Raw genomic sequence first — 22,899 nt, 5'->3', positions numbered from 1 at the left:
GAGGATCCTGGCGGGGATGGGTGGGATTTCTGTCCCCGCGCAACTCTCTAATTCAACCCCCCCCCCTTGAGTTTGAAGCCCCTACCCCATCTCACTGTTTTCATTGGTGGTTCAGGATGGGGGGGTCTTCTGGTGGTCAAGGAGGGCTTATCGGGCAAAAGAAATGTTCAATTGCTCCTATCCTGTTCTTCACCAGTTGCACAGTGGAATAACTACCGCTAGGGGTCAGACCTTTCATAAGGAAATATGGAAGATCTGATCCTACCGCCAGGGGCACCATTTTAGGGTGTCAGGTCAAAAGCGCGCCGGGACAAAGGCGCGCGCAGACAACTGAGCGTAACGTGGAGCCGCGCGCCGAAGAAAATGACTTTTAAAGGGCTCCGACGGGGTGTTTGGGGGGGAACCCCCCCCCCACTTTACTTTATACAGATCGCACTGTGTTGGGGGAGGTTTGTAACCCCCACATTTTACTGGAAACCACTTTTTCCCTAAAAAACAGGGAAACAGTTAAGTTTCCAGTATAATGAGTAATTACAACCCTCCAAACCCCCCACAACGCCACCGTGATCTGTATTAAGTAAAGTGGGGGGTTCCCCAACAAAAAACCCCATCGGAGACCCTAAAATCACTCTTTTTCTTCGGCGCGCGCTTCCATCTTGCACTCAGTTGTCGGCGCGCGCCTTTGTCTTTGGCGGTTTTGTCTATGAACCCCATTTTAGAGTTGGGGATGGACAGGGCAGGAGTGACTGAGCATCACTCCTGCTCGATGAGGCCCCTGGATCCCCCCCTAACTAATTTAGCACGCGCTAAAGGCTAACGCATATAGTCTATGGACGCGTTAGCATTGAGCGTGGGCTAATTGTTTACGTGCGCCAAATCAGTTAGTGCGCGCTAAAACGCTTAGCGCGCCTTTGTGAAAGGACTCCCATATATTTTGGCCCTGGAGCAACACTTGCTGGGCAAAACATGGCCGTGTTGGACACACTTTTTTAATAAATTAAACAAATTAAACACAAATTCCAGGAATCATGGATTGCTCAAAATCTGAAGGATGAGAGGTGAATAAAGTCGCTTGCTGTTTTTTATCACTGTGTCTGCTCCAACATCGCCATTCCTTGTCAGTTTTTCTTCCACGACTAATCTAAACTAAACTAAACCTTAGGTTTGTATACCGCGCCATCTCCACAAGTGTAGAGCTCGGCACGGTTTACAGGGTTAGGTTGAAAAGGAGCTACAATGAAGGGTTATAGGAAAGGAGCTAGGAAGATAAAGAACCAAAGAGCGGGAGGTGTTAGATTTTTGAAAAGAGCCAAGTTTTCAGGTGTTTGCGGAAGGATTGGAGGGAACTTGAAACTCTGAGCGGGGATGTGAGGTTATTCCAGAGTTCTGTGGTTCTAAAGGGGAGGGATGTTCCTAGTTTTCCTACGCGGGATATACCTTTTGTAATCTAATCCTTAGGTTTGTATACCGCATCATCTCCATGTTCGTAGAGCTCGACGCGGTTTACAGTAAGAGAAATAGGAAGGAACTACAACAGAGGGTTAGAGGTAGAAGTGTGAAGAAAATTTAGAGGACTTGGGATGCCAAGATATAAGAGTTTCCTTGATTCCTAAGTTGGAGGGAGACTTTGTTAACAATCTCGTCTACAGTCCACTATCCAGTGAGTTTGAGCAATCCATGATTCCTGGAATTCGTATTTAATTTATTTTACATAGGCATTTTTATTATGCTTCACCTTGCAGTTCAATGCATATGTGCATTATACATAGAATAAAAACATTTTCAAAGCAACTTAAATGCCTCATCAAACAGGTCATGCATTTGGGCTGCACAAAACCGAGGGAAGGGTACAGTTTAGGGGGTGAAGAACTTATGTGCAACATGGAAGAGCAGGACTTGGGCATGATTGTATGTGATGATCTTAAGGTGGCCAAAAAAGTTGAAAAGGTATGGCGAAAGCTAAAAGGTTCCATAGGGAGAGGTATGGCAGTAGGAAAAAGGAGGTATTGATGCCTCTGTGTAAGACTCTGGTGAGACCTCATTTAGAATATTGTGTACAATTCTGGAAGCCGCACCTTCAAAAGGATATAAAAAGGACGGAGTCGGTCCAGAGGAAGGCTATTAAAATGGTGAATAGTCTTTAAGTCTGTCCCCATAAGGCATATGGGGACAGACTTACAGATCTCAATCTGTATACTTTGGAGGAAAGGCAGGAGAGGGGAGATATAATAGATATGTTAAAATACTTACATAGTGTATGTGTAGTTGCAACCCAACTAGATGTTAGGCAGGAAATACAATTTTAAAATAAATAAATAAATAGTACACTTCACTGGATTGCCTTCTGGGTTAGTTCTAGAAACATAGAAACATGATGGCAGATAAACGCCAAATGGCCCATCTCGTCTGCCCATCCGCAGTAACCATTATCTCTTTCTCTCTCTGAGAGATCCCACATGCCTATCCCAGGCCCTCTTGAATTCAGACACAGTCTGTGTCTCCACCACCTCTTCCGGGAGACTGTTCCACACATCTACCACTCTTTCTGTAAAAAAGTGCTTCCTTAGGTTATTCCGGAGCTTATCACCTCTTAACTTCATCCTATGCCTTCTCATTGCAGAGTTTCCTTTCAAATGAAAGAGACTCGACTCATGCGCATTTAAATTATGTAGGTATTTAAACATCTCTATCATATCTCCCCTCTCCTGCCTTTCCTCCAAATTATACAGATTGAGATCTTTAAGTCTGTCCCCATACGCCTTATGAGAAAGACCACATATCATTTTAGTAGCCTTCCTCTGGACCGACTCCATCTTTTTTATATCTTTTTGAAGGTGCATAGTATGATACAAAATGCACCTTACTCTTAAAACCAGATTATTTTGAGTATTATCTCAATCTCTCAGATATACTGCTCACATTTACTATGGTGCATATAATGGCAAAGAGAGTTTCTTTCTGGAATTCATAGAATGTAATTTGTGTGAGCAATTTATCAAAAATATTGCTTTAAATCAGGTCTTGGGTACCCAACCCCATAGAGAATATTTGTCTTTTTTTCTACTTTGTTTTTATTTAGATCCGATTGTCCAGGATCTTCTATCATGCCTCAAAATGTAGAAAATTTATCTTGAGAACAGTGTTTCCATGTTAATTTGGTACCTATTGTGACAAAAATGAACTCATTTTTAAGGGAATTTGGAATAGGTCTCAGTTTCTCAAATGTGCTGTTAATATCAAAAGACAGCTGTTTTCTGCTGATCACCGGCTACATTTTCTGAATGAAGCATTTTTCATATTCAAAATTTTAAAATAGTTTCTGTGGCATATGGGGTCCTTTCAGGCAAGTCGTAAGGTGCTTTTCTGACAAGCATTTCTCACATTCAGAATATTTAAGCATTTCTTTTCTTGGGATAGTGTCTCCATATTGTGACCAGCCAGGAATTCTCCCTGCTCAGGTCCCAGGTAGGACAAAGGAAAAAGCTGAAAGAAAGAAATCCCGGGAAGGAATCTGGAAGGGACAGGGACTTCCTCAGAATGATAATATGTGACCAGCCAGGAATTCTCCCTGCTCAGGTCCCAGGTAGGACAAAGGAAAAAGCTGAAAGAAAGAAATCCCGGGAAGGAATCTGGAAGGGACAGGGACTTCCTGAGAATGATAATAATTCTGTCCACCAGGGGAGCCCAAGAGGTCCTTGGAACACTGCCAGGACTGACTCAGCTGGGCGTTGCCCCAAGGTATTTAAACCTGTCACTGAGATCACTATTGGAGCCCGGTCCTGGGCTACAGTGGGCCACATAGCTTTTTCCTTTGTCCTACCTGGGACCTGAGCAGGGAGAATTCCTGGCTGGTCACAATATGGATTTCTTTTGAATATACAGTGAAGAAAATTAACCTCATTCCTAAATCGGGATATAAAGAATAAGCTCTTACCCCCAGTCTTACTAAGGTGCGCTAACCGATTAGCGCATGCTAAACACTAACACATGCATGTTAGTCCATGCACGCGTTAGCGTTTTAGCTTGCGCTAAATCGATTAGCGCCCACTAATCGGTTAGCGCACCACAGTAAAAGAGGGCTTTAATCTCTCAGATTTACTGCTAATTCTTGAAGTTTTTCTTCTGTGTGGGTCTGCTTATGCAATGCCAGGCTATATAGCTGACTGAAATTTTTTTTACATTCAGAACATTTATATGGCTTCTCTCTCTCATGAATTCTTTCACGCCGTGTAAGATTGGATTTCTTACTGAAGCCAAGAAAAAGATCTGGGGGTATTGGTGGATAACACAATGAAGCTGGAGGCGCAATGTGCAGCGGCCTCAAAAAAAGTGAGCAGAATGTTGGGCATTATCAAAAAAGGTATCACTACCAGAACGAAGGAAGTTATCCTGCCACTGTATCGAGCAATGGTGCGCCCACATCTGGAATACTGCATCCAATACTGGTCGCCATACCTCAAGAAGGACATGGCAATACTCGAGAGGGTCCAGAGGAGAGCAACGAGGATGATAAAGGGTATGGAGAACCTTTCATATGCCGAACGGTTAGACAGGCTGGGGCTCTTTACCCTGGAAAAGCGGAGACTGAGAGGGGACATGATAGAGACTTATAAAATCATGAAAGGCATAGAGAAGGTGGAGAGGGGCAGATTCTTTAGACTAGCAGGGACAACTAAAACAAGAGGTCATTCAGAAAAACTGAGAGGAGACAGATTCATAACGAATGCAAGGAAGTTCTTCATCACTCAACGGGTGGTAGACACTTGGAACGCGCTTCCCGGAGAGGTGATAAGACAGAGTACAATTCTGGGGTTCAAAAAGGGACTGGATGACTTCCTGGAAGCGAAGGGGATAACAGGGTACAGATAGAGGTTTACCTTACAGGACATTGAGCGAATAGGGTATGGACATTTTAGGTTAGGTAGGGAAAACTTTCAGGTCATGGACCTGGAGGGCCGCCGCGGGAGCGGACTGCCGGGCACGATGGAGCCCTGGTCTGACCCGGCAGAGGCAATGCTTATGTTCTTATGTTCTTTATTACACTTAGAACATTTAAATGGCTTCTCTCCGATGTGAATCATTTCATGCAGTCGCAGGTTTCGTTTTTGACTGAAACCTTTATCACATTCAGAACATTTAAATGGCTTTTCTCCTGTGTGTGTCATTTCATGCAGTCACAGATTTTGTTTCCCCCGAAAACATTTGTTACATTCAGAACATTTGAATGGTTTTTCTCCCGTGTGGGTCATTTTATGCAGTTGAAGTTTATCTTTCTTACTGAAACATTTCTCACACTCAGTACACTGATACAGTTTTCCCACCCGTATGGGTCATTTCATGAAGTCGCAAATTCCGTGCCCCGTTGAAATATTTATTGCACTCAAAACATTTAAATCGTTTCTCCACAGTTTGTGTCATTTTATGCAGCCGCAGGTTGCCTTTCTGAATTAAGCACTTATCACATTTAGAGTATTTACACAGTTCATCTCCAGTGCGCACTGTTTCAAGTTTTGTTGGTTCAGAATTTCGAGTGAAGTTTCTGTCACATTCTGAGCATCTTATTCTTTTTTGTTCCTTTGTGAAATTTCTGTGATTTGTATGTAAAACACTTTCCACAGCCAGTACACTTAAAGGACTTAGTTTGTCTGTGAATCTTTTTTATGTTCTATCAATTTTGACCTTGTGCTAAACCTTCTCTCACATTCAATACATTGAAAGGGTCTATTTCCTGAGTGAATACGAATATGCCTTTTCCAAGCCAATCTGCAGAGAGAGCCTTTTTCACACTGAATAGATTTTAACGGTTTCTTCTGTATATTAGGTTTCCTATGTGCTCTAAGGTTTGTTTTCTTTGGTGTTCCCTTCTCACCTTCAGCTCTTAAAAATTTTTTCTCCCTTCCATGATATTCTTGGCTATATGTGTGACTTGACTTCTCATTAAATTTACTCCCACATTCAATCTTTTCCTGATGCTCAATAAAATGTGAGTTTGAGGTGAAGTTTCCCCAGGCCTCAATATTTCTAAAAGATCTCGCACTTTCACTGAGGCCCTGTGTTTGTACAAGATTTGGGTAGTAGTTGTAATTTGTCTCCTGTGCGATTCCTCTCTCTCCATTTTGGGCTTTTTCATTCACTCTGGTTGATGTTACTCTGCAGTCTGGACTGTCTCTGAAGGATTCATTCTGTTTCAATTCTTCCCTTTGGTTTCCATCACACATTCCCATTCTCTTAGCATTATTTCTGAATCCATCGTCTGCTGGATAAATAAAGTGAAAAGTACACTCATTAATTGTATAGATGAGAAAACACATATAGGGAAATATACCTTACTAGTCTTATAGTCCGTTAAATTAACGGGTGCTAGAATATATGTGTGTGTGTCTGTCTTTATTTCTTTTTCTCTCTCCTTAGCCGCTTTCTGTATTTCTATCTTTCTTTCTTTCTTTTTTTTTCCTTGGCTGTCCACCATCATCCCTTGTCTGCTCCCCCTGTTCATTCTCCCTTCCTTTTACCTCCCCTGTGTCCTCCCCCACCCCATCACTGCTCACCTTATCCAACAGCAGCCCTTTTCCCTTTATTTTACCTCCCCCCTCTTCCTGCTCCCTCATCCATCAGCACCTCTTCCTGCTCCCCCTGTCCAGCAATATGCAGTTCAACAGCAGAGAAAGAGAAAAAAACACTATACACTTTGGAATATAAAAAGAAAGCAGTCTACTTTTATTGTCTGGCCATTTTATTCATGTTTATCCCAGTTTCTGCTCTCTTCTCTCAATTTTCTTACCAGGGTTTGCAGTCTATCTGGCTCTTCTCTCATTCCTGTCTTCACTTCCTCTCCTACATCTATCTCTGACTTTAACCTTATCTTTCAGTTTTCCTCCATTTATTTTTCTGCATCTCTATCTGCTTCTATTTCTCCAGTTGTTTGTTTTTTGGGGAGTTTTTTGGGTTGTTGGTTTTTTTTTTTTTGCTAACTCCTCCCTTCCAGCATCTTCTCTTTCTCTCTCTTCCCCCTTTATTTTCAGTCTTCTAACCAGTATCTGTCTTGCTCCCTCCATCCAGCATATCCTCTCCCCTCTTTCCTCCAACACCTCATCTCTCTCTCTGCCCATCACCTTTTACTCCTTGCTTCTTCCAATGGAGTCGCGAGTCAGGCCTGACATATAAAGCTGGAAGCCGATTCCTCCCGGAAGCAGTCCTCCATGTTGTTTGCCGGCCGCTGGAAGGAGGGGGGAGGGTGTCAGGTCAAAAGCACGCCGGGACAAAGGCGCGCCCAGACAATTGAGCGCAGCACGGAGGCGCGCACCAGGTTCCCCAACAAACCCCCCCCCCGTAGGAGCCCCTAAAAACTGTAATTTTCTTCGGCGCGCACCTCCGTCTTGCGCTCAGTTGTTGGCGCGCGCCTTTGTGAGCAGCCCTGCCTTCGGTCCTGTCTCGGTCCCACTAAACCGGCTGGCAATAACGAAGCCAGACATCACGGGGGCTTTCCCTCTTGCTAAATCGCTATAAGCTTTTCCAGTCTCGATCCCGCCCCTCAAAATCAGGAAGTAACTTCAGAGATGGACAGGATCGAGACCGGCAGAGCCTTTAGCAATTTGGCAAAAGGGAAGAACCCATGGGGTTATTGGCAGCTGGTTTAACAGGGACAGGACCGAAGGCAGGACTGGTGAGGAGCAGAGGCTGGAGTCGGGCAAAGGAGGAGACTTACGTTTGAGGGACGGCAGGACTCCGCGTTCACTCCCTCTGTGACGGTTCGTCTTCTGACAGTGACATAGTAAGCGCGCATGCGCACTCGTGCGGCCACATCCCGACAGAAAAGGGATCAGGGAACACGCTTGTCGCCAGTGCGCATGCGCGGGCTAGCATTTTATTATTTAAGATGCTCATGAGCACGAGCCTAAATTAAGAGTCCAGCGCCAAGTTCCTATTTTCCCCACTCTAAATCCCCTTTCTAAGGCATCTCTGCCACCTCATCATTAAACCATGTTGACCATTGTTCTAATTATTTAAAACATGCACCATAGGAGTGAATATAGACACATCTCTTACCCCCCTCCCTTTTATTAAACGGTGATAGTGTTTTTTAGCGCAGGGAGCCGCGCTGCTCCCTGTGCTAAAAAACATTATCGCAGATTAATTAAAAGGGGGGGGGTAAGAGATGCGTCTATATTCACTCCTATGCTGCATGCTTTAAATGATCAGGGTCCACTATAAATGCGCCTGTTTAACTTTCAAAATCCTATATGGTATCCTCCCTCCCTTTATCCCTCTTTCTTGGAATTCCTCAACCCTAATACCACCAGATCCTCCCACAAATTAAAACTATCCTTCCCCTCGCTAAAAGGCATTTCCCACACAGGAAAGCTAGGGACCTCCCTCCACTTCAAAATCACTGAGCTCCGGAACAACCTTACCTCCCCTCTTCGGAACTTGAGCTCTCTCCAAGTTTTCCGCAAACATCTGAAAACCTGGCTTTTCTCAAAAAATGTAAGTCTCCCTCCAACTTAGGAATCAAGGAAACTCTTATATCTTGGCATCCCAAGTCCTCTAAATTTTCTTCACACTTCTACCTCTAACCCTCTGTTGTAGTTCCTTCCTATTTCTCCTACTGTAAACCGCGTCGAGCTCTACGAACGTGGAGATGATGCGGTATACAAACCTAAGGATTAGATTAGATTAGAAGAGCGTGTTGTTTAATTTCTTGGTTCTTCTTGATACATGGAATATAGGGTTTTTTTTACTAAGGTGCGCTAATCGATTAGCGCGTGCTAAACGCTAACACGTCCACAGACTAACATGCATGTGTTAGCATTTAGTGCGCGCTAAATTGATTAGCACGTGCTAATTAGTTAGCACCAGGGCCTTAATGCGTGCTAAATGATAACGTGTCCATAGACTATAATAGACGAGTTAGCATTTAGCGCACGCTAAATCAGTTAGCACGCGCTAAATCGGCTAGCGCACCTTAGTAAAAGAGAGAGATAATTTATCTAGACTTCTAAAATGGCCTTTTTTTAAAAAAAAATGTCCATAAACCATTCCTTCTAGTTTTTTGTTTTTTTAACTAATTTCCTTATTTTATCATAGTTTCTATTTTTAAAATTAAGGACCACAGGAGTATTTTTTTTTTTAAGCTTCTTCCTGGTGATAAATCTGAAAGCGTTATTATCACAATCGTTTAGCAGCCCCCCCCAACCAGTACTCCTTGCAACTTATTCTAATGATTTGGTAACAAAAACCCCTTTACATAATGTTAAATATAGTCCACAATATACAGCACATCAAGGATTTATTATAAAATGAATTCAAAATGTTTGCTCACGGTGTTTGGTATCAGTATCTTCCCCTCCTTCCGCCAGCATCATGCAAACACGAAGATCTTCCACTTTCAGGGCCTGTATCAAGGGGTCCAATTCATAACCTCAGCTGCCTGACAGAAAATTTTTTTAAACTTTGAAATAGACTTGGATATGAACAAGAGAAAAAAAAAACACTTGGGACCCCTTTTACTAAGCTGTGCTAGTGGTCGCTAGACACTAACGCCTCCATTGAGCTGGCGTTAGTTTTTGGCGCGTCGCACGGGATTAGCGTGCTAAAAACGCTAGCGCACCTTAGTAAAAGGAGCCCTTAGCTAAAAGTGAGATGATGGGAGTCCCATAAGCTCTGAAAATGTAAGTATCCTGGTGGATATTCTGATAGGCTTTCTCAAGTTCTTATAGGCTAGACTCAGGGCACTGGTCTTTGACCTAAGGGCCGCCGCGTGAGCAGACTGCTGGGCACGATGGACCACTGGTCTGACCCAGCAGCAGCAAATCTTATGTTCTTATTCTTACAACCAGAACACACATCGATTCCCACAATTCTGTAGGATGCACCTTCCTCCAACCTGCTTTCCTGCTTCCTGTCTCTTCAGCTGCTGCCGGTGTGAGAGCGCACTTTAAATCTGCGGGAGTTGCGCTGGATGTTCCAACTTCAAACTATGGCTCCATCCGGGCTAAATGAAGCTTCGGATTGGATGGCCCAAGTGGACTGCTGAGGTTAATAAGTAGGGACTTTTGTGGTGAATTTTCCCTGATTCGTCTGGGTTGCTAGGATACGGAGGGGGGAGGGACTATATATTTCCCTCAGTGAACGCCGCGGCCATCTTGTTGGATAAGCCAGTGGCAGAAAATGTATGGTTAAGGACTAACCTTATCTTTTGGTGAGTGGCAGATTTAGAATGATTTTTGTTTTCTTTAATGTTATTGAGGTGCATCCACTTATGTCATGTGTGTTATTTTTCAGTTCCCCCGACCTTGAAAAAGATCCGAAACACGTCGGGAAGGGGAACCGATAAGGATCTTAAGCTAAGTGATACACTTTTAATTCCTTTTCGATATATACGCTTTTTAAGCTAATATAAGCTATAATAAGTTATTTGGATGTAGAATATACAAGGATGTAAAAAGAAAAAAAGAAATGAAAAAAAGAACAAAAAATGTATCTCCATAAAAGATATTTATCACTCTCCATGTAAAGGGAATGGTGAAGAATTCCAACACCACTGACTTGTTCTGAGTACAGTGGAATCTGAATTCCCATTGGAATGTGTAAGGTTTCCTGAGCACTATTTTTTGAGGTGTGAGAGAGGGTCACCCTGCTTCCTCCTCTCTTGCTGTTTCCTTCGACCTCATCCCAATCCCACCTCCTATTGATCTCAGTACAGTCCTTCCCACCTCCTTCCCTCCGCTATCAATATGACCGTCTCGTCTCATCTTTCTGGCTGATCCCAAACAAGTGGGGGGGGGGGTCAGGTTTCCTTCAGGCCTGTAGGCGGTCAGAAAAAGTGAAGGAAGGATGGAAGGAAGATTATCAAAAGCACTAGGAGATTACAGACAGCAGGTGATAAAAAGATAACAGGAAAAGAAGAACCAAAAAGGAAAGAAAAGTTAGCGCGCTAACCGATTTAGCCCACGCTAAACGCTAACGCGTGCGTGTTAGTCCATGGACATGTTAGCGCGCGCTAATTCAATTAGCACACGCTAATCGGTCAGCGCACCTTAGTATAAGAGGGCGGATACATGCTAACGTGTCCACAGAGGGAGAAGAGTTAAAAAGACTGCAGAAGGCAAACAAGTCGGATGCATCTTCCTTGTAAAAAAAAATGTTTGGATCAGGCATTAGTAAATTCAGTACAAACTACATCACCTGTTTCATGCAGCTCCTCACATGTGCCTGCACTGGGTGTATTTGATTTTTCCTCGGACCCCCCTGGGGTTCAGTTTTGAATCTTTCCTCTTTAAACCGGATTAAAAATATCTGGTTTGACACCGGAGGAGCCTGTTATGGGAAAAGATGGTTACAATATGTTTAGAAAAGCTACAAATAATCTCAGGAATTTGCAGTTTCCACAGATACCACCAGTAACATAGAAACATAGAAAGATGACGGCAGATAAGGGCTACAGCCCATCAAGTCTGCCCACACCATTGGCCCACCCTTATAAGTCTACTGGCCCCCTTAACTCTACTGACCTGCTCTATTAAGTCAATATCCTAGTGACCCTATTCATTGGTATGACCCTCGCAGTGATCCCACATAGGTATCCCATTTATTCTTGAAGTCTGGGATACTGCGGGCCTCGATCACCTGTACTGGAAGCTTGTTCCAATGCTCTATCACTCGTTCCGTGAAGAAGTACTTCCTGACGTCTCCACGAAACTTCCCTCCCCTGAGTTTGAGCGGATGTCCTCTTGTGTTCGAGGGTCCTTTGAGAAGAAAGATATCATCTTCCACCTCGACCCGTCCCGTGATATACTTAAATGTCTCAATCATGTCTCCCCTCTCCCTACACTCCTCGAGAGTATAGAGCTGCAATATGTTCAGTCTTTCTTCGTACGAGAGACCTTTTAGCCCCGAGACCATCCTGGTGGCCATCCGCTGAACCGACTCAATTCTGAGCACATCTTTACGGTAATGTGGCCTCCAGAATTGCAAACAGTATTCTAGATGAGGTCTCACCATGGCTCTGTACAATGGCAGTAAGTTCCAATTTTCCCCACTCTAAATCCCCTTTCTAAGGCATCTCTGCCACCTCATCATTAAACCACGTGGCTTTTTTTTTTTTTTTTTTTCAAACACACTCTTCTAATTATTTAAAACATGCACCATAGGAGTGAATATAGACACATCTCTTACCCCCCCCCCCCACCTTTTATTAAACTGTGATAGTGTTTTTGTAGCGCAGGGAGCCGCGCTGAATGCCCCACGCTGCTCCCGACACTCATAGAAACTCTATGAGCATCAGGAGCAGCGTGGGGCATTCAGTGTGGCTCCCTGTGCTAAAAACCGTTCTCGCAGTTTAATTAAAAGGGGGGGGGGGGGTCTATATTCACTCCTATGCTGCATGCTTTAAATGATTAGAAGAGCGTGTTGTTTGATTTCTTGGTTCTTCTTGATGCATGGAATATAGTTTGTTTGTTTTTTACTATGGTGCACTAACCTAAGAACAGAGGGGTGCGACTGTGCTGATCATCATCAGAAATCCATTCTAGCAGGATATTGAGCATTTTAACACCAAAGTGGGCAACACCAGTTCCTCCAGTTGTGCAAAAAGGTTTGGTACGGATACTGTTACTGCACTAAATACAAAGAATATTTCTGCCTGAAGGACCTTCTATTATTCTTTCCAATCCAACAGATGTTGGAAAGAATTATACAAAACGGCTGAGAATGTCTGTCTGTGGCAAAATAACTTTCCAAAAACTGGGATTACACTTGGTTTGTCGGGCAAACTGGTGAAAAGACAAATTGAAACTGAGTTTGAAAATGCTCCGTTCCCCCTCCCCCAAAAACCCCCCCAAAATATGGCCTAATGCATTTTTATGGAAGAAAGAGTTACATCTTCTACAACACAGAAACTTACATGCAGTGAAACGTGGCTCATTTATTGGAAACTCTGTAAACATTATTACATCAGTGTACCAGAAAAGCTTTGGGATCATGATCCTAACCCCCTCTTTTATTAAGGTGCACTAACCGATACGTGCGAGCTAATCAAATTAGCGCGCGCTAAAGGCTAACGGGTCCATAGACTAACATGCACGTGTTAGCGATTAGTGTGCGCTAATCGGTTAGTGCACCTTAGTAAAAGAGGGCCTAAGAAAATTGTGGAAAACAAAGAGGTTATGATCACCTGGGATATCCCATCTCAATTACTAAAAAGCAGGATGCCAGAAAACCATATCTACCAGTACAGCATTGATTATAGAGATATTGGTCCCAAGCGAAACTCAGTGAATCACATGGAAAGGAGGTTAAAAAGTTATCCGAATGTTCTGATTTGTGGTTATTAGATGCTTCGTAAGTACATCCCTGGAGAAGAGGAGACTTAGAGGGGACATGATAGAAACCTTCAAAATCCTTAAGGGCATAGAGAGAGTAAATAAGGACAGATTCTTCAAACTGTGGGGAGCCACAAGCACTAGGGGTCACTCGGAGAAATTGAAAGGGGACAGGTTTAGAACAAATGCTAGAAAATTCTTTTTTACGCAGAGGGTGGTAGACACATGGAACGCGCTTCCGGAGGAAGTGATAGGCCAGAACTCTGTACAGGGGTTCAAGAAGGGTTTGGATAGGTTCCTGGAGGATAAAGGGATAGAGGGTATAGATAGAACTTGAGGTAGGTTATAAAAGTGGTCAGAAACCACTTCACAGGTCGCAGACCTGAGGGGCTGTCGTGGGAGCGGACCGCTGGGCGAGATGGACCTCGGTCTGACCCAGTGGAGGCAACTTCTTATGTTCTTATTCTTACAGTCAAACCTCAGTGTGCGAGTCACGCGGTTTGCGAGTGTTTTGCAAGACGAGCAAAACACTCCTGCAAACTTTGACTCGCAAACCGAGCGTTGACTCAGTATGCGAGCCCCTACCCCCAAGAACCGGCTTCACTCCCCCAAACCCTTACCTCGAGCGGACACCGGCACGCACAAACCCACAGGACATACGTGTGCCGGTGCTGAAAGAGCCTATGCTGGGCTGCTGCGGGGCCTTGAGCATCTGCGCATGCTCAAGGCCTTCTGGCTCCCACCCTCTCCGAGATTCTCCTGAGATCCTTGAGAAGGAATGAACTTGTTGCTGGGTAGGAATGTGACTGGGAATGTGATTGGAGGGTTGTGGGTGGTGGGAGGAGCTGGATGTTGGTGAAGATTGATAGGTTTTGAGCGGGAAGAAAGTTTGGGATGGGTGAGGAAGGGGTGTGTGGGGGGAGGCGGGGGTTGGGGAGGTTCAGGGTAGGTTTCAGGGGTGGGAGTTAGGTTGGGGGAGGTCGCAGCTGTACTGGGTATTGACGAGTTGGCGGACTGTAATTACTGTTTATGTTTCAGTAATGGTAGCTGGGGTGGGAAGACGCTTGTGGGTAATACCACCATAAGTGTTACTGTGGCTCGGTGGCACTACGGGCCATGATGGTTGGAGACCCTTGAAATTGGGGTTAGGAAAATGAAATGAGAGGCCTGGTGGCAGTGCAGGCCATTTTGTACCATTCTGGTTTGACTTGATCTGAGTTTCAGTAGTATAATGAAGCTAGGTTGTTACCGACTAGCTTTAAGCTGGAAGTAGATCATGTGAATAAAATTTAAGGAGTTCTATGTTAAGGATGGATTGTGTTAACGTGATTAATAAAGCTGCGGCCAAATGTTTTGCCACTAATAAAGGGTAAGTCTATTTATTTATGGTTTGAGATGTTTTGGTTTGAAAGTGAGATGGATGTATGGGTGCTAATGTTAGTGTACAGATTTATGTACAATATTTGGAATAATACAATATTATATTTATAAAATATATATTTAATATATATAATATAATACAATATTATGTTTTGTCTTTTTACTACTGTTATGCTGTTAACAAAATTGTAAGTTTTATGTTGAATTATACCTGCGGTACAGTGTATTGGGTGAATCTCTTCATAAAGGCGTTTAATAAATCAATAAAATAAAAATAAATAAATAAATCCTCAAGTCCCACGTGTTCAAGTCGGGCTGGAAGACTTGAACATCGAGGCCAAAAGAATTACCAGAATGGATTCTCTCTCCCACATGACTGGGCTAGAGACTCCGTGCTGTGAATTCAAATAACAGACATGAGGAAAAGCCATGTAATAATCAATTAGGATTTACTAACAGTGCTCCTATTGTCTGGGAAGAGCAAGCCATCACAATTTCAGTGCTCTTCAAAGAGAGAAAGCAAGGACAAACAGATTTATACCTTATTTGACATCATTTGTAATAATTATCATACTTTAGAATACAATGGCACAGTTGATCGCATGACTTCCCTTCCAAAAATGCCTTACATCAGTGTTACATTTAAATCCTTAATTTTAATGTTAAGTCCATTCTGTTAAGTTTTTAAACCCAGAAGATGGCAGTGTTTCACTTTTTCTTTCTAAATCACTTTTGATCTCTGACCTTTTCAGACATCAATCATGCCAGTAAAAAGCCTATGTCTTTGACGTCTACATCTTGGCATCTGTATGACCTCCCAATTAACATTGTATGTTCTAATCTACAAGGAACAGATTCTCCCTGTAAAAACTCCAAGTTTCCTGTTCCTCTGAGAACCTTATCTATAAACTCCATGGATGTATATGAAGAATGGTACATACATTTGACTATGTCTTAAGAGTCACAAAATCAACCTTCTGAACTTCCGTAGCATAGCTAGAAGGCAGAAACAGCAATTTAATCAAGAAATGCCAATCTGTGGACTTAATCTGTAATTACAAGGTCTCAAGGCTGAGTTTTTCAAATTTTAATGGGCACCTTGTTTTAATTCATTCACAAACTCATTTGTCTGTGACACCTTATTACACCTGTAAATTTAAGAAATTCCTCAACACATGAAATGAAGTCTGAGGTTCACAAAATGTAGTAGAAAGACCCATCATTTTGATTAAAAATTTGATTTATTCAGTTTTCTATACCGTTCTTCCAGGGGAGCTCAGAACAGATTACATGAAATTATTCAGGCACTCAAGCAGTTTTCCATGTCTGTCCTGGTGGGCTCACAATCTATCTAATGTACCTAGGGCAATGGGGGGATTAAGCGACTTGCCCAGGATCACAATGAGCAGTGTGGGTTTGAACCTACAGCCGCTGGGGTGCTGAGGCTGTAGCTTTAACCACTGTGCCGCTCTAGAAATAAAAATATAGTAAAGGTCAATCAAGCCATTGTGTGGGGAGTCGCGGCGTGTTTGGTGCCACAGCTAAGCGCACATGCGCACTCCTACCTGCGGGTCCCTACAGCTCACGGAAAATGGGAGCACGCAGGTGGGAGTGCGCATGCGTGCTTAGGGCTTTATTATATTAGAAGGCTTTTGGGCCCTAACGCGATTTGTGGTGTACAGTACTCCCCTGAAATTCACAGGGGTTCCATTCCAGGAGCACCCGCAAATTTTTTAAAAAACTGCGAATATTGGACACGGTTTAGGAGTGGATCGGCGGCAGGATAGGGCTGCAGGTGCGGCAGTGGTTGCCTATGTAAGACATTTGCGGTATTTTCTGACCGCACTTTTGATTCTCCCTACTTCTCTCCCCGCACGCCACTCACAAGTAAACGACTCCCTGATTGGTCACTGTCTTTCCCAGGCTCTTCTGTGGTAGATCTTGAAGCGCTGTTTACCCTCCCATCTAGTCAGCTGCGAGCTCCTGATGCCTCATATAGAATTCCCTCTCGAATGCAGAAAATGGTTTCTCCTTTTCGTTTGTTCTGTATGCTTCTCTTTCGTCAGTCATATCCAAAGGACTGATGATAGTACTAAAAATCATTCTGGTCCACCTAAGTCATTTGCGGTATTTTCTGACCGCCGCAAATTCGCGGGGGAGTACTGTATCACCAAAAGTCGCATTAGGGTACTTGCATTGTAATAGATACATTTGCATATTTTGCATCTCATTACTTTGTAACTCACAAAGACTTACCTCTTCTTTTACTAAGGTGCGCCACGCTTTTTAGCGCGTGATAAATATTATCGGGCGCCAAACACACGCTAAGCGCTAACACATTCATGTTATCCTATGGGCGTGTTAGCAGTTAGCGCATGCATTGATTTAGTAAAAGAGGGCCTTAAATATCGCCGCACTATTTTTTTGGAACTGCAGCATTAGAGCTGTTTAAGTCACGGTAAGGGCCATTCACCACGACTTAAAGCCCTAATTTTGCTTGATGAATTCTCCCCTAATTTGCAGATCTCAGACACCTAGTAGGTCGATAAATATGCAACCTAGCTGCCGACGATGGTGACACCTGACATGGTAAGATTTTTAAGATTGTACATACAGGGAGAATCTTCCTCTTGTTTAATGTTCAGCGAGGACACAGATGTTACAACCGGAAGACCTGTGATGAAAAAGGAGACATGTTTAGAAGAATTCACCAAAGGCCAAATTTTTTTTTTTTTCCCCCAAAACAGTTTATTAAACGATAAAGTCCAAACCAACAGAGCAGGTGGATACAGCATTTTCAGTATACAGTATACAGAAAAAACAAACAAACAACAAACCACCCGAACGGGTGGAGACCGGTAGAGTCTGGGTTGGGTTCTTATACCCAGAGTCGGCCAAACCTCACCCAATAGGAAAAGCCTCCTCCCCCCTCCCCCCCCACCCCTTCCCCCCTTAACCCACTGGCAACACGGGTACCACCGGTTGAGAACTTGGCTTTTAATCAGAGGGGGTAGAGAATTCAAATAAGACGCCCAAACGGACAAGAAAAGCTTACTACAATGACGAGAAAACTGAGCTGACAGGGATTCCCAGATCATAATGCCAATTTTTTTAAATACAGTGGTGCCTCACACAACGAACTTAATTGGTTCCAGGAGCAAGTTTGTTATGCGAAAAGTTCGTTATGTGAAACGCGTTTTCCCATAACAATACATGTTAAAAAAAATAATTCGTTCTGTAGCATAAAATATGCTAAGATGACATAAAAAAAGATACATTTTTTGTTATTATTTTTATTTAGATACATCTAAAAACATAATTGTTTTTTAAAACAACACACATGTTTTAAATTTAAAGACAGACTAAGTAGAGTCTAATTTTACAGTGAGAGAGGGCAGAGTCTCAGCGGCAAAAACTGGGACTGTTCATTTTTTTTTTTTTTTTCTAGCATCGGGGAAGCGGCGAGAGTAGCTCCGCCCCCCCCCCAACGCATCAGCAGTAGGCGCCGGGCCCCTGCGAGCCGACGGTCCGCCACTGCACAGGGAGCCAGGCGGAGAGAGGGCAGTTAAGCGCAGTGCCTGCGCGGAAGGATGCAGCTCGGGCGACTTCGTTGTGTGAAACGAAGTTCGTTGTAGGAAGCAAGACATGAAGTTCGTTGTGCGCAGCGTTCGCTGTGCGAGGCGTTCGTTATGCGAGGCACCACTGTATCTGTTTATTGGCAGTGGTGAAGAAAACGCATACAGAATACCAACACATTGGAGTAGAGTCACTCTGTAAATATACAAGCGGGTCGAAAGAAATCAGCATTGTCAAACTGTGATAACGGTTATGAATAATGACTAAAGAAGTGCATAGCCACAAGGCAAACACAAGAGAATGGGACGTTCCTCACACACCATTTTTAATTGCCTTAGGAAATGGATTTTAAAATCTCCGGCGTTAGGAGTGATCTGAAAATACAAAACCTTTTAAAATCCAAATCAGGTACTTAGTTGCAGTGAGGTCATTCTTGCTCTCTTTTCCCTCCCACTGATAGCGCCGAGTTAAATATTTCTCATCTTCATTTTTGATCTTGAAAATAATATCTGGATTAATAATTGAATAACCTGCCAATAACAAACAGGAAAATCGCATTTTAAATTGTAAGGGGGTCAAGGTTCAAAGTGATTTAAGCAGCCAGGGGAGGCTCCTGGCCTTTTAAAATGCTTGTCCGGGACTAACCATAATATACCCCGTTAGGCCCTGATTCTATTAATGGTACCTAACTCGTAGGCAGCACTGAGCGTTTACAGAATCACACCTAGTGGCACACTCCTGTTTATGGCATGGTTTTCTTGACCTAAATGAGTGTCTCTAAGTTAGGTGCCTAAGACAACCACACCCAATCCGCCCCCTAACCATGCCTAGTGAATTTCTAGTAGGCACTTTGGAGGAGAAGTCTACCAGAGAATGACATAGGGCTAGATTCACAAAGCAAACCGATCGTGTACCAATCGCTTTGCCACCCCTTTACGATCAAATTTCCCTCTGGCCCCATTCACTAACCTCTCCAGCGATCCGCTTCGAAACCGTGCATGCAAATGAGGAGAAACGCATGCAAATTGGACAGCGAGGTGATTCATCAACCAAAAATTTAAAACTGACTGGGCTGGCCGATCAACTGAAGAAGTGACTGCTGGGGACCAGTCGCAAACCTTCTTTTCCCACTGTCCAGCCGGGGGGGAAAGAAGTGCCTGTTGGCTCCATATTTTAGTTTGAAGAATTCATCTGACTGCCTGGATCAGGCCCAGATCAGGCCCAATCGGGCAGGTTGGTGAATCTGGGCCACAGTGACAAAATCCTTCATCATTCCCGTCCCCGCGGAAAACCATAAGAACATATGAATTGCCGCTGCTGGATCAGACCAGTAGTCCATTGTGCCCAGAAGTCCGCTCACGTGGCGGCCCTTAGGTCAAAGACCAGTGTCCTAACAGTGTCCTTACCTGCGGACGTTCTGGTTCAGGAGGAACTTGTCTAACTTTGTCTTGAATCTCTGGAGGGTGTTTTCTCCTATAACAGCCTCCAGAAGAGCGTTCCAGTTTTCTACCACTCTCTGGGGGAAGAAGAACTTCCTTATGTTTGTACGGAATCTATCCCCTTTTAACTTTAGAGTACTCTCTCGTTCTCTCTACTTTGGAGAGGGTGAACAACCTGTCTCTATCTACTAAGTCTATTCCCTTCATTATCTTGAATGTTTCGAGGGAGAAGAGGCCCAGTTTATCTAATCTCTCACTGTACGGCAACTCCTCCAGCCCCTTAACCATTTTAGTTGCTCTTCTCTGGACCATTTCGAGTAGCACGTATGTATGGCGACCAGTGTTGGATGCAGTATTCCAGGTGAGGGTGTACCATGGCCCAGTACAGCGGCATGATAACCTTCTCCGATCTGTTTGTGATCCCCTTCTTAATCATTCCTAGCATTCTGTTTGCCCTTTCCGCCGCCGCCACACATTGCGCGGAAGGCTTCATTGACTTGTCGACCAGTACTCCCAAGTTTCTTTCCTGGGGGGTCTCTCCAAGTACTGCAAAGAATATCCTGTATTCGTGCATATGATTTTTGTTACTGACATGTATCACCTTACACTTATCCACGTTAAACCTCATTTGCCATGTATGACAAGGCTCAACCACTGTCCCTCAAGCCTTGCATTGAAGAATGTTGGTGTAGAAGGACTGAGGTGGAGATAGACACTAAAGAATGACAGTCTCTGGTATCCAGAGCAGATATTGTGATAATGCCTCATTCCACCAATGCCTAAGAGCCAATCACATCAGTGATGTCACAATGGATTCATTATCCTATACTTGGCTCACATAAGAATCAGAGTATGACTGGGCACAGCCACTGACCCTCAAGCCTTGCATTGAAGAATGCTGGTGTAGAAGGACTGAGGTTGAGATAGACACTAAAGAATGACACGGGATTATTTACCAGTTATCCGCGGGGACGGGAACAGTAATTAATTTTGTCACCGTGTCCTTTTTTAATGCCTACCGAGTTAGGCGCCTGACAGCTAATTAATCTTTTAAATCATTTTTTAATTGCTGCTGCTTAAGCCTAATTGAATAATTAAGTTAGGCAATTAGATCGGCTATGTTTATAGAATCTGGGCCTTAGCATCTACGCCGAAACTAACTTTTTCTGTGGGAGGTCTGAGGGCAGAGTCAGCACTTCTTCAGTTAAGAGCTGATATTCAGAAATTAGCTGGATAAATAGGATTACATTAAAAACAGTCATATCTTCAATGCTAATAAATGTAAGGTCATGCACCTCGGAAGCGGAAATCCATGCAGGACGTACTTCTTGAATGGAGAAACTTTAACTAGGACTTCAGCAGAACGAGATTTAGGAGTAATCATCAGTGCAGGCATGAAAACTGCCAATCAAGTGGAGAAGGCTTCATCTAAGGCAAGGCATCTTCTATGTTTCTATGTATCTTTAACTGGTTAAGTGCTCAATATTGCATTTAACTGGATAAGTGTCATCTGGTTATCAGTGCTGTTCCAAGGGGGGGGGACTGACCTGGGTGCAGACCATAAGGGGGTGCTCCCAGGGTCGGCATCATGGTCCGAGCGCTTCGCTGTTCTGTCGGAGTCAGGCCTTCCTCTCTTCTGGGTCCTGCTTTCGCGGAAGCAAGAAGTAGGCGGGAAGCCCGATGCCTGAAGAACAGCAAGTTAAGGCTGCCGACAAAAAAGAGAATTCACATATCTCTGGACCTGCCTTTTAAAGCAGCAGCGGTGGTGGTGAAAAGGCTTCTTGTGGCCCATCACTGATGACGCGGCAGAGAGAAGCCCTGGTTTAGCAGGCCTCAAACAGCCCATTTGGCGCTGCTGCTGCCATTGGAGGCCCAAATGAATGTCAAATCTCATGGTGAGGGGGTCGGTCGGGTCCAGAGGTGCTGCACAAGGTGATGGGAGGGGGGATGGGAAACTGCTATACAGGGGGATTGGAGGAATGGAAAGCTGCTGCACATGGAGGGAGAGAGGAAGAATTATTGGACATGGCTGGAGAAGAGGAAGGAAGATGCAAGAAAGAGGTAGAAAGGGGTGAGAGGGAGAAATCCTGCATATGGTGGAAGGGAGGGAGATGTGCATGGAGAAGAGAGAAGGAGAAACGTTGGACATAGAGTGGAGGGCAGGGAAAGATGGTGCATGGGAAGAGAGAAAGAAATGTTGCAGATAATGGAGGAGAGGAAGGGAGAGATGCTGCATGGAGAGAAATAGAGAGGTTTCACCCAGGGCACAAGGCAGGAAGAAAGAGAGAGAGAGACAGATGGTAGACAGTGGGAAAGAAACAGAAATGTTGGATATGACAATGGAAGGGAAAATGCAGAGACGGAAGATGGATGGCGAGCATGGAAAAAGAAGAAAACATCAAATGGGCAGGAGATCCTGGCGAGTGAGTTAACAGAAGACAAACAGAAACCAGAGCCTGGAACCAACATGATTTGAATACTAAAGTGACCAGACAACAAAAGGTAGAAAAAATAATTTTATTTTCTATTTTGTGATTACAATATGTCAGATTTGAAATGTGTATCCTCCCAGAGCTGGTGTTAAAGACAGCGAGCATGAGCTAGGACCTAACAGAGAGAGGAAATGTCTTTTTTTTGTTTTGTTTACACCACAGCACCGGAATGGGGGTTACAGAGGTTGTAACCCTATGCAATGTTATATTGCAACACTGTGAATGTTAAACTGTAACCACCCAGCGATTTTTGAGTACTTATAAATATTTGCACTGTAAAACTACTATTATTTGGAAACAAAAAAAAAAAGACCAAGTTACTGTTCATGACGTCACAGTGAAGTAGACTTTTGTCTGGGGAGCAATGCTGGAGGCCTTGTTAAGGTTGGTCTTGGGATGGTTTTGGGGCCTGTAAGCTATAGAAAGTTAGGTTGAACTTAGGCTTTGCGACATAGCTGTCCAGGCTAGGCCTGAACTGTATTTTTTGAAGAGAATCAAGCTGGTATGCTGAAAAACATTGTAACGTGAAGCTGTATTGTTTATTCTAGGTGAGATCATGGGACAGAAGAAGCGTGGTGGAAGGCCGTTTAGGTCATGATGATCTGGGAATTCTATGAATGTCGGAGCAGCATTGGAGCATTTAGCAATAAATAAATCTTTCATTTAACTAAAAAAAAAACCCCCAAAAAAAAG

At 43.7% G+C, this 22,899-nt stretch overlaps 1 protein-coding gene across 6 annotated transcripts in view; it reads right to left on the bottom strand.

Annotated features, from left to right (window-relative positions):
- LOC117346524 (protein ZNF783-like) overlaps nucleotides 1-22,899 on the bottom strand; it is a 33,856-nt gene that overhangs the window by 6,793 nt on the left and 4,164 nt on the right. Inside the window, exons 3-7 of one of the 6 annotated variants that reach the window (XR_004536609.1) lie at nucleotides 18,692-18,805; nucleotides 17,314-17,373; nucleotides 11,185-11,316; nucleotides 9,320-9,427; nucleotides 5,026-6,256 (exon numbers count right to left, since the gene is read on the bottom strand). Coding sequence is in view for 2 of the 6 variants with exons in the window: in XM_033916235.1 (XP_033772126.1) it covers nucleotides 17,258-17,373; nucleotides 18,692-18,805 (230 nt within the window). In the remaining 4 variants the exon portion in view is untranslated. Of the gene's footprint in view, nucleotides 1-5,025; nucleotides 6,257-9,319; nucleotides 9,428-9,571; nucleotides 11,317-16,373; nucleotides 17,374-18,691; nucleotides 18,806-22,899 lie in introns of those variants that run through there. The other 5 variants (XR_004536610.1, XR_004536612.1, XR_004536611.1 and 2 more) reach the window with 5 other exon arrangements.

This window comes from Geotrypetes seraphini, chromosome 12, assembly GCF_902459505.1.
Source record: "Geotrypetes seraphini chromosome 12, aGeoSer1.1, whole genome shotgun sequence".
In the NCBI taxonomy this organism is placed as follows: domain Eukaryota; kingdom Metazoa; phylum Chordata; class Amphibia; order Gymnophiona; family Dermophiidae; genus Geotrypetes; species Geotrypetes seraphini.
This window is presented reverse-complemented; position numbering and strand designations above follow the sequence as displayed.